Source organism: Apus apus, chromosome 3 (assembly GCF_020740795.1).
Source record: "Apus apus isolate bApuApu2 chromosome 3, bApuApu2.pri.cur, whole genome shotgun sequence".
NCBI lineage: Eukaryota > Metazoa > Chordata > Aves > Apodiformes > Apodidae > Apus > Apus apus.
The window spans coordinates 55811257-55829747 of NC_067284.1; the positions used below are offsets into that span (position 1 = coordinate 55811257).

Genomic DNA, 18491 nt, shown 5'->3' on the forward strand with positions numbered 1-18491 from the left:
AAGCGAAGGCAGGTAGGGTAGGGAAGTCTTTGTAGGCCTCAGCCCCTTTTGCGAAGCTGAGCGTGTAGAACTGAAACAGAGGAAACGTGCGCGCTGGTCTCACTCAGGTGGAAGGTGTATGTCAGTGACGGGTGGCCCCGCAGCTGCTGAGCCGAGGTGGGAAAGCTCCTCTGGAGGGCCCCGGTCTCCTGCCCGTGCAGAGTCAGCCGCCATGGCCGCCCTAGGCTGCATCCCGTTGGATCTTGGATATCTCCGCGGATAAAGACTCCACAGCTCCTCCGGGCAGCCTGTGCCAAGTTGCAGTTTGAAGCCAAAAGAAGCTTCCCAGCAGAAATGGGCTATTACCCAAGTCCACGCTGCTTTGGCTGTGTGAGGACTCCCCGCAGACACACAGAATCTGCTGTGGAGGTGTTTTCTCAGGGTCCTCTTGCAGACAGCCACATCCACTGCCCCGGTGGTCCATGGGGCTCTGCTCTGCCAGCTTTGCTCTCTGAGGCTTGGGCGTGCTGGGAGAACAGGTGGCAGGACGGTGGCTGGCTCGCACTCCCTGCGTGGCACCCAAAGGCATCTAATTCAGTGGGGCTTGTGTGCTCCAAGGACGCATCTCTGGGAGTAGCCTGTCCACAGGAGATGGAGTATCAGCTCTGGGAGAAATGGTGTCCTTCAACAGAAGAAATACATTGCACCCTCTCATAGGTTTTTTGCCTCTCAGATGCTCTCTGTCTCAAAGTGAAAAACCTGTCCTCCACCACCATAGTTTCCTACAGGGGGAATCCAGAAGGATCCCTGAGGGTGAGCTTGAGAGGAATGGTCATGGAGTCTACATCAGCACCAACAGAACTACAGATGTTGGCAGCTGGAAAAATGACAAGGTAATTTAAAGTATTCCTTCATTTTAAACATTCTCTGGGTTTGGAATGGAGTGTGTCTCGCTATATCCACCCTTAAAAAGACACAGAAAGGAAAGTCATAACCTGAGAAGGATCAGACCAATGCTGCAGGTTCTTCTTCCACCTGGGAATCTTGTGACAGCCCAATCTGAAGACTTGAGACACTTGGGGTCTTCAGATGTCCTGCTGACTCCTGAGGCTCCTGCAAATACCCTGGTCATTCTGTCAGGCAGGTGCTAGTGAAACACCCAGCAATGTGTCCCTGGTGGTGCCCAGCATGGCACAGCCACTGTGAAAGCCTTGCATGAATGAGCTGTGCATTCCTGGCCCTTCTGCACGTTTATACACCACACACACATCCCACAATCAAACAGGGGAGCTCTGGCCACTGACAAACACACCATTGTTTGGCTGCCCTTGGTTACTGAGTTCCCCAGGAATTAATTAGTAAGTACAGGAAAACTGCTTATTTTGTTGATGCTGGAGACAGTCCTTGAAATGAGACCAGTGGCTCTATTAGCTCTACTCTGGCCTCCTTTTTTTCAGTGTCTTACACAAATATTGGTGCAATAACAAGAACTAAGATTATGGCACAGAAGTGATTTGCAGCACAGATTTAAATCCTCTTGGCATGGCTTAGTAGCCTTGGCTGAAGAAATGATCTGCCTTGATCCACAGAAAGGAATTCTGGAAAAGTTAGTTAACAACTGAGCCTGTCCAGGTAGATGAGTTATTTCCAGGGCTGGGGGCAGCAGCTTCATGCTACATAGATTGCTAAAATCCTGTGAGATTACCAGCAGAGGAGGGGTTTACTGGACACTGTGGCTGGCTGAAAAACTTCTAAGCTCTTACACTAAATCCTTGTAGAAGCAAGAACCTGCCTAAATCTGAAACAGTCACTTTCCTCTCCATTATAATATCTGAATATGATAGCAGACTCAGGCAGCAATCTGAAAGGATGTTGTAATGAAAGGAAAAAATGCTCTAAGCATAAACATGAACCAGTTTCTTTATCCTTCATCACTCATTAAATGCAGATCAAAGACTAGAAGGCTGGAATATCCTTCTGGGGCAGTTTATGAAGGTGAATTCAAAGGCAACATTTTTCATGGGGTTGGAACCTACACATTTCCAAATGGAGTAAAGTACATTAGTTACCATTTAAAGACAGCTCCTAAAATGCAGAGAAAGGGACTACCTTTAGGAAGGAGACATTGTTATTAGTTGCAGGTTTGTGCAAAGCTGGGTGCTTGGTGCCTTCCCACAAATCAAGCACACCAAGGGAGATTTTTCATCACATGTTTATACACAAAACCGTAAGGTTAGCAAGCTTCCAAGCAATCCCTATAGTGATTGGTTAACGATTTACATATAATTATAATATGGTTACATCACTATTTCTGCTATCACGCATGCTCAGGGGAAGGGTCTTCATCTGAGCAGGGGTCTTTTTGACCTGGGGGTGCGATTTTTAGGATTATAATGACATTATAATGAGCTAAGTTCACAAACAGGACACAGTATCTCAATTTCTGTAACTTCAACTGCCCAAGACTGGTTCAGTAGTCAATCTTTCCTTGATTTTTGTTCTTTTTATCAGATCCTACATTCCTTAGGTCCAATAGATCTTGAATCCTCTTACCAAGTTGGTGATGTACACAAAACATCTTTGAAACCTCTTGATTAATTGCTTCTTCAAGGCCCAGTTATTGCAGGATGTCCTGGCTCAGTGCTGTGGTACTAATTGGGTGCTCCTCTGACTGCAGTTTGAACTTGTATATATATACAGGGTGCACCTTACACAAACTAACCACATCATTCTACATTTCTGAGTTATTTTCCAACACGTTGGACCACTCAAATAAAACAAGTAAGTTTGAAGTGGAAGGGTCATGTGGTCTTTTCTATTAGTTTTTATTTCATAAGCTGTAAAGTGCTCATCAGCTTCACCCAACATAGGAGAAGGTTTCTGAAGTCTGTGATTCACTCCTAGTCAGAAGTTGTCAAGATGCTGTTGTACTTTCAAGAAGTTTTCAACCTACTTGCTTTTTGTTACCCAGTGTCTGGGATCAGGCACAGTTCACAGAAACACAGCAGGTCAGACCTCTTTCAGAGCTGTTGTTTCAAGCTGTCTGCCTGCAGATACCTGCAGAAAGACAGTGCTGATTTGGGCTGGTAGTTCAAAGTTTGTGTCTACTTCTTTTTTGAGGTAAAGTATAAATTTCAGAGAGATGGGAAAATGTGGAGGTTCATTTTCATAGCTCAGAATAAAATATTTTAGTGCCACTCATAAACATCAGCTAAGTTAATTTATTCTGAATAAGGCTGTGGATTTTGAATTGCCAAGATACCATCTTTTCCTAAAGCAAGAAGTCAATACCCACTTCATAATCCACAAAACAGATTTAATGAGAAAGGTAACTGGAAAAAATGACACGAGAACATTCTTGTTTATGCTTCTTAAATTAATTCTCTATCAAATTTACTAGGTATGATTTAGGTTTATTTTTTCTCTTAAGTACCTCCTCAGTCTAGTATCTGAAATAAATCTAAAATGTATGTGTGTTAATATGTGGTCTTTCATAAGAAAAAAAGCAACAACTCGCTCTTGCCCTGCTGACCAAAAATCACAGCCACAATAGCACTAGAATGATGGCCAATTCTATTTTTAAAGGAAATCTACATTACAGAATGTACTTGGATACAAAATGGGAACCTGTACGACAAACTCAAATGTTTGGGGAAAAATGAAAGACATTTATTTCAATGCCTTAGAACAGACTGAGTTAAGTTACACCTCTGTTACAGTGGCATGTTAAAATCTGCTACAGGACTCCTGTCTTTTGCTGACATGTTGCTAATTTCCACGTACTCACATGAAGTAAGTGTCAGTTCCCCAGATCACTGTGGCTTTCATGAGAGAACATACATAGGCAGCACCATAACAGCTTGGTGTGACTGCTAGGTGGTTTTATTTTTGAAGGGAAACAAATATCCAGTAGTTAATTTAAAAACGTATTTCTCCCTCATTTGCAAGGGATGCTGATTCTTTGTTATAGCAGTTTTTAGGTATAATGATCATGGCTTTCAAGGATCAGGAGAAACGTGGTTTATGAGGGCACAGCAGTTACTTTTTTCCTGCAAGTGGCTCTAAATCTTTGCATTTTGTCATAGCAGCATATAGCAAGATGGTGAGAAAGAGAGGATGGATTTGTACAGCAAGAAGATCACAGGGTGACTAGCTGGATACACTTACACATCTTTAAGATGCCCCTGATGAAAGTCAGGATACTTGATAGGACTTAGTTCAAATCATGAATGGGACTATGAAGTTTTTCGGGGGAGGGCATTAGTATAAATACTAATGCAAATAAAGGAATATCTTTCTTGGATATCTAACCTGTGTGCTTTGTAGTTCAAAACTTTTACAGGCTAAAAAGTGGGAGAAAGTTAAGGCAGGTGCTTACACTAGTAAGGTTCTGATTCCTGGCAATTTGCTTATCTGCATAGCACACAGATCACCATGCTGCCAGAAACTGATGGCATTCTCAACAGACTGGATTTCTGTCATTACAGGATGGAAGGTGAAGGAGACTTTATAGATTAAAATGGAATGGAGGGGCATCATTTCATGGCTCGGCAGCAGTGGGAATGAGGCAGGAGTTGAAAATTTAGCTGTTTGGCACAGTTCTGATATTTTTTATCCATTTTGGATCAGATTGCATTCTGGGATCAACAGCTGTGACCAGTTTTCAACAGGCATTGATTTCTTCATGTATTTATTTAAAAAAATCCCTAAGGATGCATGAAAATAGTGAAGAAAATTATTTTTCTTTTCAGACCAAATCAGCTGAACTCTGCCAAATGAGAACTTAAAAAAAATGAAGTTGGATAGGGTGAATTTATAAGTGCAACAGTTGATGACTAGAATTCTTTTTGTATTTTAACTTGCCCTAGGAATGCCTTTCTCCCTGGGTTTCAAAAAACTTGTTAGCAACTAATGAAGCCTAATTTATGCTCAACTTTTGTAACTTTCCCCAGAAAACAAACCTCTCCACCCACAGACACTTTTGCAAACAGTGCTCATGTGATCGTGTTTACCCTAAGGCAGGTGTTGCATAGTGGAGTCAAAGGAGACAGCAAGGGTAGCTGTAGCATGGCAGTTACTCCTCTCAGGTCAAGCCCATAAACCCCAGGCTCTGGTTCCAGACTGCTCAAGGACTGACCTCTCCCATGCACCAAAGCTGCTTTTCTCAGGGAAGGGAAGTAGACAGGAGAGCACACAGAGGAGACTGGTTTCTTCCAATGCACCATCAGAAAGTCTAATGCACTGAAAAATCTATTTCTATTTTTGTTTGCATTTGGTCAACAAAAGTCTGTGCACTATGAATCTGAACACTTCGCTTTACAAGCAGAAAAACGGCTTTTTAGTTAAAAAAAAAACCAACAACAAAACAAAATAGCTACAACATGCCAGTGCTGGCAGGAAAAAAAAGGTGTGTTGAGTCTTTGATTGCCAGATGTTGAATGGAGTTTTTGTAAATACTTGGCCTCGCCTCCATTTGCAGGCAAAATGTACAGATGCTTTTCCTTAAGATGTGCCTTCAAATGCTCAGCTCATTTTGTTGGGATTTGGAGAAATCTTAGGCCCTGTGGTTTCTTAGCAAAATGAAAAAACAACCTATTATCAGCAGAATGAAACATACTGGGTCATCTGAAACAAAGCACCTCATGGATAATTTTTCAATATAACACCTTTCAGCCCTTTTCCTTAAAGCTATCTGTAGGAAAAATCTCTATTTTAAATGTTTTGTTCATAGATTTGTGAAACCAAAGGTTTTTATTATTAAAAAAATAAAAATCTCTTCTAGCTTGAGCTGTTTGTTGAATTCACAGGCATCTTCGTCTTTCCAGCAAACTCCTTCAGAATTATTTATTATGTTCAATTTTGCTGGGTTTTCCTCCTGAAACAGCCAGCTCCAAAACAACAACCATCCCCAAACAACAAAAAACCAGTGTCTTCTGTCCCTAGTCCTTGACTTCAGAGGTAGTAGTATATTCCACAGAGCTTCTGTTCATCTATGAGCCTGTCCTTTCAGCTCCTTTGCTAGAACTCCACATCACCACATGTATCTGTGCTGCACAGCAGCTATACTGAAGCAGGCTGTGTGGTTTTACATTGCAGGTTTTCTGCCTGAAGGCTGTATTTGAAGCAGATCTTTGTCTTTCAGGAAGAAATTAGCCTGCCTTTTATTACTGTTCCTCCTCCTTGATGTCTCTCTGCTCTTAGGCTTCAGGGTAACCCACTGGACTGCTCAAACCTTTTCCTGGCATGCCTGGACTTGAGTTACTTGCTTTATTGATGCTCTTCGAAGCAAAATATCTTGCAGGACATTAGTGAGGAAATGGAGCTGGTGTGGAGGACTGCTGTCTCCCATTCTCCCACCTCCCTTCGTGTTCTTCTTTATTTTTACTCAAAGGAAATTTTTTATGATCTAACAACACAAAATGCAGAAGTGGTGGTGGTTGCTACTCCTCTGCCCTGGCTACTTTGGCAACCTTGCTGTCAGACCCAGAATGAAGGAAGGGAAGCCCTCTTGGCTCTGGTATCCCTGGTGAGGCCGTGCATGGTACAAGACTGAGGGTGTCAGAGAAGGTGGGGAGGAGCTGGTCCTGTCTCCCTGTCCCCAACTGCAGGCTGTCTTGCTTGGGTGCCATAGGAGGTATTTAAGAGTCTCTGAGCTCAGTGAAGTAGCAGAAACCACAGAGCCCCCTCTGCCTGTCACTTCACAAGATTTCTCACCCTCCCCTTGCAGCAGTGTGCAAATCTAATTAAAAAGGAAAGAAGTCGGTATCATCTTCTTCCAAGTGCACAGTCCTGATTTTGGTATGGGGATGCAAGGATGTGACCTGACAATTACATAATTAGAAGGCATTTGTTAAGCTTGCGTTTCAAACCAGTGATTAGCATGTGACAGTCCCATCCTGGGACACGTCAAGCCACCATTGCTCTCCTCTCTCTCTCCTTTCTTGCACAGTGCTAATTCCCAACTCTGGCAACTGTCAGTGCTGAAGAATCTTCAGCTAGCCTGGGGTAAGTTTTAAATGTTCTCAGCATGGGATGAAGACTGGGATTAATAATATAATTTTTCCTATTGCTGGAAAAAGCTAGAGCTCTGCTATTTAATATTGCATGTGCTGTGGATAAAATGGTTATTGGAAGTAGCTTGCATCTTCTGTGCCCACAGTTATTTCCAGCTGATTTATTCTAAGACTGTATATGGAGATCTAGCTTCTTAAACTGCTGGAGAATCTAGTGAGGCTGCATTTATAGTAAGGTCTCTAAAATACCAGGTAAAAAAGACTTTTTTTTGCTCTCACCATTTAACAGCTAAATTGAGGTTTCATGCTGAATTGAAGTATTTGAATGACAACAGCATTAGAGTTAGCTGGAGACAAAGCATGATAGTGATGAGAGTAAATAATTTATTTTTTGCTCTCTTTAGCAAAAGAGGTTTTTTAGGGGGTGTTCTCCAAGTGGGATAATTAAAACAGCTAGCAATCTCAGCTGGCAGGATTGAGACAGTCACCAGGAAGATCCCGAGCATTTATTTAGGAATCTTGCGGAGGTTTAACAACTGAAGTAGCAAAAATGCACTGTTGCCCATGTCATGATTTCAGAAGCAGAATGGGACAGAAAGCCAAATAGTAACTGTTGTCCGTCAAGGCTAGGTTGTAAATGCTTTACTGAACTTTGCCTGTTTGCATGTTGATGCTCAGGGAATTCGGTTGGTCTTTTTAACAAGCCATCCTCTGCACAGTTGATTGTTTCTCCCAGTTGTGCCATTCCATGTGCGGGGACCGCTGGAAGGGTGAGCATGGTCACACTAATGCAGTGCAGGTTGTGGGACTTGCCTCTTCTCCCTCCCCCATGCACAGCTTCATGTGGGAATTGTGCTGCCTCAATGGCACCTCACTCTGCTCTGACTCTGATCTGGGGCATAGCTAAAGAAGGCAACTCCAGGCAACTGGGACCTCCCTGTCCATCCACACCTTCTCCTTCGGGGATCTCTGGGAAGTTGGTGCCAACTCAGGCTCTGTTAACTTGCTCACACTGCCTGCTCTGCTCTGGAGAGGCTGCAGCACCAGCTGCTCCTGGAAGGCACCAGGGCACTATTCTTTGCTGGACACCAGTGGCCAGAATCATGGTGATCACTAGTGGCAGAGGTGACACTGGTTCTTGGGCTCATCAGATTTGGCTGCTGCAGGGAAGACACAGGCAAAAGAGGAAAAAACTTCATTTTGCCACAGTGGAGGAATCTGGTGGCTTTCTTACCCTGAAACTATTTTCTGGGCTTTGCTCCAGAGATGTCATTCTGGCTTGATGTGAGCTGCAGGAGGGTTAATGGGTTTTAATGCTTAGCTCAGAAAAAACAAGCACATCTCTGCCATTTCTTTGTCCCTAAAGCAGGGAGACCATGGGCTTGGGTTGCAGGCCAAGGCAGTCTGCTGATGGCTTCATGTGACTGGGTGTTGAGTCTGTTCAGTGGAGAGCTTGCAGAGGAACAGTAGAAAACTACCCTGTGGTGAGCTGGCATGTCAGGCATTTGGATTTGAGGCAGCCTGCTGGTGGTTTAGGATGGCTTGCTCTTGCTTCTTATGTGCACATGCATATAGGAAGGGGTTAAGGGTGTGGGGCTTGCTCAGTACTGGGAAAAAAAGGTGAAGGGGGGGATCCTCTTCCAGCTTTTAACACCCTCAAGGGGGCTATAAAACAGAGTCCAGATTCTTCCCAGAGGTGTGCAGTGAAAGGCAATGGGCACAAGCTGCAGCAAAGGGAAACCCTGAATGCACATAAGAAAAAACATTATTTCCTGGGGTATTGGAGGGCCCAGAGAGGCTGCAAAGTCTCCAATGTGGGAAGTACTCAGATTTGAACTGGACACAGCCCTGAGGAGCCTGATTTAGTTTGGAGTTAGCCTCATTTTGAGCAGGAAGACTAGATACATACAACTGACTAGATACATACAAGGGTCCCTACTCACCTAGACTCTGCTGTGAGCTTATGACTTGATTGCTGCTGGTGAGGTATGATTTGACCAAGCAGCCTACATCCAGGGCCTTAGGTCCAAATGTCAGTCCTATTTTCCAACCCTTTTTTGAACCCATTAGGAAAAAGCCAGATGCTCTTAAGCCAACTCAGGCTGACTAAAGCCCTTGTCCCTGGTGAGGATAATGTCAGCAGCTTCCCGACCTGGCAGTCAGGGGAAACATGACAAGCATCCACTCCAAATCATGGTGTTTGCTTGTTTTAGTGATGAGGAAGATATATTTGCTCCCTATATTTGGCAAGTCAGAAGAATCGGGGGCAGGCAGGCAGTATTATATATTCAGAGAATCCAGCAGTGAGGCCTAAATGTTGGCAAGTGGTGAATGTAACAAAGAAGTGAGCGGGTGACTCAGGAAATTGCAGGATGCAGGTAGAGGACACATGAAAGACAGTTACTCTGGTAAAACAGGAAAGATTTGCTGGACCCACTTAACCAAGATCAACCTACTTTGAGGTGCGGTCATATAGCAAAGCTCCTGGTGGTGCCTGCAGCAGGAAGGAATGGCGGCATCCCCGGTGTCCCAGTTTCAGTGCCTCACTCCTGAGCTCTGCAGAGGACAGAGACTGTGCTCAAACATTGTCCTTGTCTGCATGAGGATGATGTGGAAACTTCTCAGATAAATCTCCGTGCTATACAGGTATTGTTTTGCATTCCCTCTAGAAGGAGAAATTCTTTCTGGTACCAGGAACCCACAGCATTTTTACGACCAGAAAGAAGATACAATGCCAAAGGGCTCCTTTCCAGCCCTATGTGGCCCTGAGTTGAAAGCATGTAAGAAGAGAAGATAGATAACAGGGCAATGACATCTTCATATAAGCCCTTCTACAAGTATTGCTTCTCTCTCATTAAAACCTCATGTAGGTTATTTTTCTCCATATCACACAAACCTCTTTCTTTATACTGGACCCAAGATGTTTCATGTCATCACCTGTAGCATAGCAGAGGTGGGAATGCCCTCCTGTGAGCTTCTCCTCTTAGGTGCACCACTCCTCATGACAACTGCAGGTCTCCATGTGTTGGTGGAGGGTAGCCACGGATGCTCTTTGTGTTGCATTCTTCCCTCTGACCCACCACCTGCGAGAGTGATGGCATAGCCCTGGTGATGTGCCAGGCAGGAGGACCCGCTGAAGTGGGACCTGGACAGAGACACAAGCTTTTTGAGGTCTCAGATGCCAGGGAGGGGTTGGTATAAGAGTGGAAGTAGTTGACTCGTTCCACTTGGTGGAACTGAATTATGCTTTAATTCTGGCTTTTCCTCACCTTGGATGCCTGCCATTGCAACCTGTGTACACACTGTTTCCTCATGCACTACAGTCCCTTGACTCCCCCATTTAAAGCTGTGTAGCAGTATGGTTTAGAGATTCTCATTCTTGTGTACTTCCAGCAAGAAATGTTCTTGGTACTGGCAGGATATGGTTACCCAGTGAAGACCAGAGACACGAATGTCACATTGTTACTGAAAATTCAGAGATCCTCAGAATAATTCAGCAAGTGGATAGTAAAATTACAAAATCTTTAAGACAGGTTATTCAGTTAGTGTGTTTAATGGCATGTTAATATAAGTAATTCCACACTAATTGATGTTTGTTAATTATTACTAGTTAACAACTATGTGCTGTTATATTGCTATAGATGGCATGATAAAACAATAATGATATACAAGCAGAATGGGTAAAAATACGTGTCTTTGTTAAAAAGAAAACGTAATTAATTAAATGGCAAAAAGCCATTTTCATTGTTTTCAGTGGAAATATTTATGACAGAGAAGGTTTATGCTTCTTTCATATCTGATTTTCCTTTTAAAATTGTTCCTTTTCCCCCAACACTCTAAAAACTGTTACGAATTTTGAAACCAGTTCTCAGTGTGAAACAAGCTGCAGCTCAATGGCCCCAAACCAAAAGCCTCAGGAATTTGCTATGGCATTGACTAGTCTAAACTGGGAGAAAAGTTTAACCACTTTGCTACTAAATGAGCTGCTACTGAAGTTAAAACTCTGTTTTGCTCAGAGATACAAACTTAAGTACCTTCTTCTCAAACCTACTAGAGGAGAGGTTCAGCTACTTTAAAAACAACTGCATATTTAGCTGCTTGGAAGCAAATCATGGTCTTGTGATTCTTTGGAATACCTATCAGAAAAAAGAAATATATATATATATATATATATATATTTTTTTTTTTTCCCCCTGCTACAGAGGGCTGGAGCACACAACATAGGAGGAGAGGCTGAGGGAGCTGGGTTTGTTCAGCTTGGGGAAAGGGAGGGGTCCTACAGCCACCTGCAACTACCTAGCAGGAGTTATAGACTAGCCAGTCAGGCGCTTCTCACAGACACAATGCAAAGATAAATTGCCATGGGCACAAGCTGCAACAGGTGAAACCTCTGCTGGCCATAAGGAAAAGATTCTTCCCCATGGGAGAAGTTCAGCCCTAGGACAGGCCCAGAAAAGGCTGAGAAGTCTCCAGCCTGGGAGATACCCAGACCTTGACTAGATGTGGCTCTGAGGAATCTGGTCTAGCTTTGGGGTTAGCCCTGCTTTGAGTCAGATAACCCCAGAGGTCTCTGCACATCTAAACTCTGCCATGAACCTGAGAGTCCTCAAAAAAACCCAAACCAACCCAACAAACTCCTAGACTATCTGCTGAAAGAAAACTGATTTAATAAACAATTACATTTATCTTACTGTAACCAGGTGTCCACCTAGAACTTTTCCCAGCTTGTGTGTACAAAGCCGAAGTCCAAAGTCTCTCCACCTTTGTTCAGGTTTTTCGCATGTGTCACCAAAGGATCCTCTGTCCTGAGAAGACAGCAGATCTTCTTAGGAGGAGAGCACATAAGCATAAGCAGCTCTCTTACAAATAAGAAGTTTGTCCTTTCATTAATCCTCAGTCTCAAGAAGATGCTAAGCCCCAAGTCCATGCTTCCATACTGGAAACCTTTCTGTCTACATCATACCCTCAGCAAGAGGCCAGCTGAGTATGCTGATGGCTGTGCCACTCTCAGCCTGACCACAAGAAACATGCATTGCCACAGCTCACAAATGCTCAGCATTGCCCTATTCTTAGGGACCCTGATGGTGCTGCCCTTCTGCTCCCTTGGGAGTTCCACACTGGAAAGCTGTCAGGCCAAATGTGTATGACCCCCAAGCTACACTGCTGACTGCACCAGCAGCAACTGCTTCTGTAGCGATTTCCTAAAGCCACGCAAGGCTCCTGCATCTTTTGCATCTCTTCCATCTATTTAATGCTGTGTGACTGTCTCTGTCCCTGCTTCCCTGAAAACATCACCCCTGGCTTCTCCAAGCCACCACAGCCCTCCATAGCTGTGTCAGCAGAGCTGTGTGCCAGAATTACATTAGCGCCTCCAATCCCATTAGCAAAGTTAGCGATAACTCACATCAGCCTTGGGCATATCTATGTCTAACAGGAATAGAGTTAGGAGGTTATTCTAGACTCCTGAATCACATCTAGTTTCCTAGTAAGGCTGGTCAAAAACAGACTTGAATTAAACTCTGGGGAGAGGTAGCATGGATGTGGGGCAATGCCCATGCTGATAAGAGAAGCATGAGTTGGTGCAATACATTTTTCTGGGGCTCTGCCTATGTCACTACTCAGACATTATCTTAAGACTGTTCTCAAGGTCCTAATCCCATTACTGGACTGCTGAGATGCGTTACCAAGGGAGTGACTTGGGCATGGCATCATGCTTTGCTGGCCCTGGTTTCCAGAGAAGCTGTAGCTCTTCACATTGAGGTGCCTTGCAGGACTCCTGTGCCTCCAAATGTAAGGAGACAACTGGTAGAGAAAGCAAGCATGGCAGCACAAGCACTTCCAAAATTTCCAGCAGGGCTGTGCAGCAGTATTGTGAAGGCAGTATCTCTTGTGGCCCAGATACCAGTTTGGAGGACATTTTGGGTGATCTGTTGCATAGAAAAAGCTGGTTCTTTGATGCAGAGCACCTGTGCAAGATGTTCATGTGCCATTCAAAATACATCTCATTTTCCTTCTGTGCTTAAACAAGCAGCATCTTGCTGAGCAAATAGTCTCTGTGGGATTATGTAGTGCCTCTTACTCACCCATCCACATATGCACAAATGGCCTTGGGCTGGGAGGGAAGTGTTTGTACCAGTGCCCACTCTCCTTGTGGAGGCACTGGGAATCCGAACAAAACTTTAGGATGCCTCATTCCCTCTCAAATCCCTCCTCTTCCCTCTATTTTCTGAACTTTGAGCATCTCTGCTCAATAAACCCTTTCTGCATCTTTCTGCACTCAGGGTTCAGACCAGCTGACCTATCGCAGGGCTCACATGTGAGCAGCTCTAAGCCATGGGATGTTCCCAGTGACCAGCCAGAACCCTCCAGAGTGAGGACAGGAGTCCCTGCAAGGACGCACATCCTATAGCAGCCATGGACTCAAACAAACAAGAAGGTAAAGCATCCTCTTATTTCACTTCTTGATAGTATGAAAGACAGCAAGGAAGAAACCTGCTCTCATATGACCTGTCTGTTGGCAGCTGCCAGCCAGCCCTGTGAAAGCACCTCTTAGCCACGGCAGCTGTAGGCACCTGTTCCCTCTTTTAATTTCTTAAAAAAATCTGGGGTTTGAGGTTTTTATCTCTTATTTTAGAAACACCTCACTCTTTCCTCTGGAAAATAATCCTGTGGCACATGTAATGTCCAAGTCATTCCACTCTCTTACCTTGGACCCACCTTCTCATTGGGATGTACAGACTGCAGTCAAAAGCTACATCTTACATGAGGGCATTGTGATGAGGATCTGCATCTCTCCCCAACATGCTTTGGTGCAAGGGGTTCTTGATCATGTCAGTACCACAACCCAGACTTCTGCACTAGTCCTGATCTTGCAAGCACCATTATGTATCCAGGCCACACTGCTTGCATGTAACCAGTCCTCCTACAGTCAGCAGCACTTCCAGAAGGTCTGCAAGGCTCAGAGATTTCAGGTCCAGGGTTTTAGTGGTTATCAGCTTTAGATGTTCTTCTGGCAGAGAAATGTGGGGCTGGTGGCATTTGCTTTTCACCACTAACTCCTTGCAGCATTGTTCTTCACCTTGCCACCCCAGGAGTGACTGTGCCCATATGCTGAGGAACTCTTGAAACAATGAGGAGCAGGAGGAGCAGCTTTAGGGGTGCCCATAATTATCAGCTCAGGAGAGAGCCTGGACTACCTGTCTCCCTCTTAAAAGACAGTTAGTTCATTCGTAGCATAGGTAACAGAAGAGTTAATTTCTCTATTATTATTATCCTAGTTTGACTAAATTAGGTCTGTGTACCTAGGTGCCTGCACTACAGAAGGCTGAAAAGGAAATTAACTCAGGGATTTTTTTCCAATTAATTGGTATGCCCCCACGGGCTGCAGAAGTTCACTGCAGAAATTAGGAGATCACCACAAAGTCCCTTGCTCCCACAGTGCAACTGGGAGGAGCTGCCTCTGCTCCAGCTCTAAGCAGAGACTTCATAGCAATTATCTGGGGTTTGACTGGGTATGTGCAGAGAGTGCTTCAGCTCATGCTCATGGCAAAGTTGGGAGGTAAAATCACAGTAGCAGGGAACCTCTCTTCTGGTCTTGTTCAGAAGCAGTTCTTCGCTTTGAGTGTGTCCAAGGACATTATAGACTAATGGGTATCCAAATCCAAATGAAAGATCCCTACAGACTTCTGCAGGGCTTTGATCAAGTCGTCTATGTTATATATCAGATTGAAAAACACCCAAAGAAAACGTGAGGAGATATCATGGCTCTTCCCTGCTGTGCTGGTCTTCTACCTGGCACCTCTAGCCCTTCCCAAAGCTTAGCATTCTATATGTCCACCACTTTGCAAAAACATCTCCCTCTCCTTCCAGAATCTGATTTGCATTGTGCTATTAATTAAGAAACATGTCCTCTTGCTCTTTTCAGGGCAGTCATTACCATCCCACAGTAAGAGTCCAGCAGTAACATTTGCATCAGAATGGACGTGTACCTCAGTTTTCTTTATTCAGGAGGATCACAATACACATTGGCTGTCTTCTCAAGCCTAAACTACAGCATCATGAGAAAGCTTCATCATTCACTTCAGACCAAAAATCAGTTTCTAGTTTGTGGGATTGCAGAGAAAAATCTGAAAAACAGCTGGCATTTTGGGGCCTTGGTTACTTCATCCAGTCAGCTCGCTGCCTTTTGTTTTCCTCAGGTGGAACCTCAAGGATATTCCCCAGAGGGTCCATGTCTGACCTTGCTACTCAAACCCACGGCTGCAACAACAGCCAGCACATGGAGAAAGTGGCATATGGGCAGACAGGGGCACACAGGGGCACACAGCCTCTCCTTCTCTGCCTCTCACTTCTTTGAGTCACTAGGGAATTTGCTCACATTCCTTCGAATCAGGACAAATCCTAGAGACAGACCAGAACAAGGCCAATTCATAGGTGCCCTTGGCAGTAACCCATATTCCCCCTCAGGGGTAAAGAAATCCAAACGTAGCTGTGCCTTGTAAAGCTCTGATTCCAGGCTTCATCTTTCCTCTTTCATGCACTTGCTGACTACATAGAGTCCTCCCTGCAGCCTTTCAATCCTCTGCAGGACTGAATTCCTGTGGCCCTAAAGGTCCAGGTGGGTAAGGCACTAAGCATCTGCAGTCAGCATGGAAAGAGAGAGCTTGGCTGACCCTAGAACTGGTCATGGGGTCACCAATTATGTCTGTGACTGACAACAGAGATGGATGAAGCAAATTCTTGGAGGCAAGGAAAAAAAAAACCCCGCTTCCTCAAGTGACCTGTTGGCGATCCAGATGAGAAACTGGGTAGTATTGTGGTTTTTTTTCTGGGAGTGAAGGCCAGCCAGGGAGCCTGACATAGGGAATAACACAGGAACTGGTGGCCTTTGGACTACAATTCCTTCAAAGTGCAACGGTGGCACAGCGATAATTTCTGTTGGATAATTTATGGTTTCTGCACAGAAAATACAATGTTGGAAGAGGAAATAATAAATACAGACTTCTTGGTTTCAACCAAGGACCCATTAAGGCCTAGAGATAATGTCTCTGCAGTGTCCAAAACACCTCTGCAAAATAGATACAAGCTCCTCCATGAGCAAAGTCTGTGTCAGAAATGTTAAGTCTGCCTTCAATTGTACAAGATCAGGTGGGATCACAAAGCCACAAAAACCTAGGGATTTAAAACTGATGAAAAGATGGGGGTTTTTTGGTGTTACAAAAGACATTATTACTGCTTGGAATTGTGACAAAATGTAACTTAGGGCTTAAAATATACAGATCAGAGCAGCCTTTTGTGGAACTAATAGAAAAATGTACAAATAAGTGTAGAGGATCAAAGCCACAATTTCAGAAGAGAGATGGATCAGTAACATTTTAGGGGGAAAAAAACCCAACACTGAAGGCTGGTATACAGAACTGAACTTCATAGGGAGCAGTTTAGTCCTAATTGCACATACAAGGTTTCTCACCTCTTCTCATGGCTCAGCTTTGGACACAGGACAGAAAATGAGGTGAATCTAATGTCTGATATGTGAGCCTTTTATGGTTTATAATTGAAGTTTATTTTACAAATGACATCGTGTTCACAGCTCCTAAAGTGAGGCTTGAGTCCTTTAAAACTGATTTGTACCTCAAGAGGGACTTCAAACCCTCTGTTTCGGTTATTTATAGCAACCATAATAAGTCATTTTAATTGACTGAAGTTCTTTATTCCCACAGGAGGGACTGAAAGTGTGCCCGTGAGTACCCCGGCAACACAGATTTCCCAGGTAAAGATGAGCAAAATGCCCTAAATAACTCCGAGAGTTTAAAGAGTTACTAATAGATAAAACAGTAGTTAAAAAGCTAAATTAAGTGGAAGGAAAAATGTAGGCACTTAGAAGGAACATGGCAATTAAAATGTACACAGTACTTGAACAAATGTCATATATATCACAACTAGTTGTGTTCAGACAGGTGATTTGTCAGCTCAGCTAATTAATTAGATGGCATCATTAGCACCAATTAGTCAATTCACTGGGCCGGAGAGAGACTTCATGACTGAGCTCTGGTGAGCTTTCACCAAACCCAATGAACTGTCCCAGGAGCAAGGACGTGTTGATGGACATGAGGAGCAGGGAGCCAAGTCTTCTGGAGGGCTCTGGGTTATCCTTACAGCTCCTTGGACCATGGGGTGCTCTGCTTGCCTGATAATCCAGATCAGATGGGCAGCCAAAGTGTTGAGTCTTGTTGCATGTCTCTAGGAGCTTGGAAACCCTGGCTTTGAGGCCATGTTGGCTCAAGGTGATCAGGACTTCCAGAGCTCTGCAGCTGCTCTTTGAGTGAACATTCTTGCTGGGATTAGCCACCATGGATGCAACAAGATTGTCTGTAACACAGCCCAGGGAGAAATCTTCCTGTAAGATGCAGTTTCAGTGTTTCCACAGTGATGTTTCCTACACATTTACAATCTGCAGGAAACACAACAGAGTTTTGAGCACTTTAAACCTTGGTTTGGTTCAATATGGAACCACAGTCTGAAAAGGAAGCATATCCTTGAGCTGGAAATCCTGACTATTTGAGACTTCCCTCGTTACCATTGCAACATTAATGTCTGTAATTGCTTGCAAGTGCACCATGGCAAGCAGATAAGATACTGCTTTCCACTAACTAGTCAGTGCTTCTCTGGTCTCATCCTCTTTTCCCATCCAGAGAGCTCGAAGCAGGAGCTGTGACTGCATTGCTGAAGGGCCCAGCACAGTGGATCCAGCATGCCTGGAAAGCTAGCACACTTGTGATGGGACACTGTGTTGGGAACACCATGCACATGTGTTGCTTTCCAGAAAAACCCAGCTGAGATGTGGATACCCTAATGAATCCGTTTAATTAATCTTACCAGCTGACTCCTTCTGCTTCAGCAAGGGCACTGTGGACGCTGCAGTTACCAAAAAAGATTGCATGGCTGTGAGACAAGAGCTTGCAGCTCCCTTTAAGTATCTCCATCCTTCTCTCTGTCCTCAGCCTGCTGCTCTGTCTTTATTCCTACCATCCTTGCCTAGGAATATAAATACTGGATTTAGTCCTAGGGCTAGGTTCTCTACCACTGTGAATCAGCACAGCTCTGCTGCTTTCCCACTATGAGGCATTGCAAGCCTTCCTAATGCTTGGCTGTAGAAGTGCTGCCCTTAAACACAGGAGTCAGTAACTGTGCTAGAAGTTAGTTTTTCCATGTTACAAGCACACACCCTACAGCTCAGAAAAATCAGATCAAGGCTTTGTGGCAAGTGTTGGACTTTGTGCCAGATTAGTTTCAAGCAGTGTTCTCAGGCAGCATTTTTGAGTGACACAATGTTTACTTCAAATCAGCCACGTAAGATGTGCTAAGTGATGGACAGTAGATAAGCTGGGGAAAGTAACAGGCAGTACCCCTTCATGGCCACAGAGCATTTTGCTCTTTTCTAGGATGTATTTATAACAGCAGAATTATTCCTGTGCAGTATTTCTTCATCATGAACCTGTT

At 44.2% G+C, this 18491-nt stretch overlaps 2 protein-coding genes across 5 annotated transcripts in view; both read left to right on the plus strand.

The window, feature by feature from the left end:
• The first annotated feature begins 211 nt into the window (after positions 1-211).
• MORN2 (MORN repeat containing 2) lies at positions 212-4565 on the plus strand. Its single transcript, XM_051615018.1, is given in 6 exon segments — positions 212-234; positions 731-872; positions 1120-1181; positions 1928-2035; positions 4467-4504; positions 4507-4565. Coding segments are annotated over 6 exon segments (432 nt in total).
• A 2380-nt stretch (positions 4566-6945) lies between these two features.
• ARHGEF33 (Rho guanine nucleotide exchange factor 33) overlaps positions 6946-18491 on the plus strand; it is a 32584-nt gene continuing 21038 nt past the window's right edge. For 2 of the 4 annotated variants that reach the window (XM_051615472.1, XM_051615473.1), the window contains exons 1-3: positions 6946-6984; positions 13274-13428; positions 16712-16761. In XM_051615472.1, coding sequence (XP_051471432.1) covers positions 13407-13428; positions 16712-16761 — 72 coding nt within the window. In that variant the 5' untranslated portion in view covers positions 6946-6984; positions 13274-13406. Of the gene's footprint in view, positions 6985-13273; positions 13429-16711; positions 16762-18491 lie in introns of those variants that run through there. The other 2 variants (XM_051615475.1, XM_051615474.1) reach the window with 2 other exon arrangements.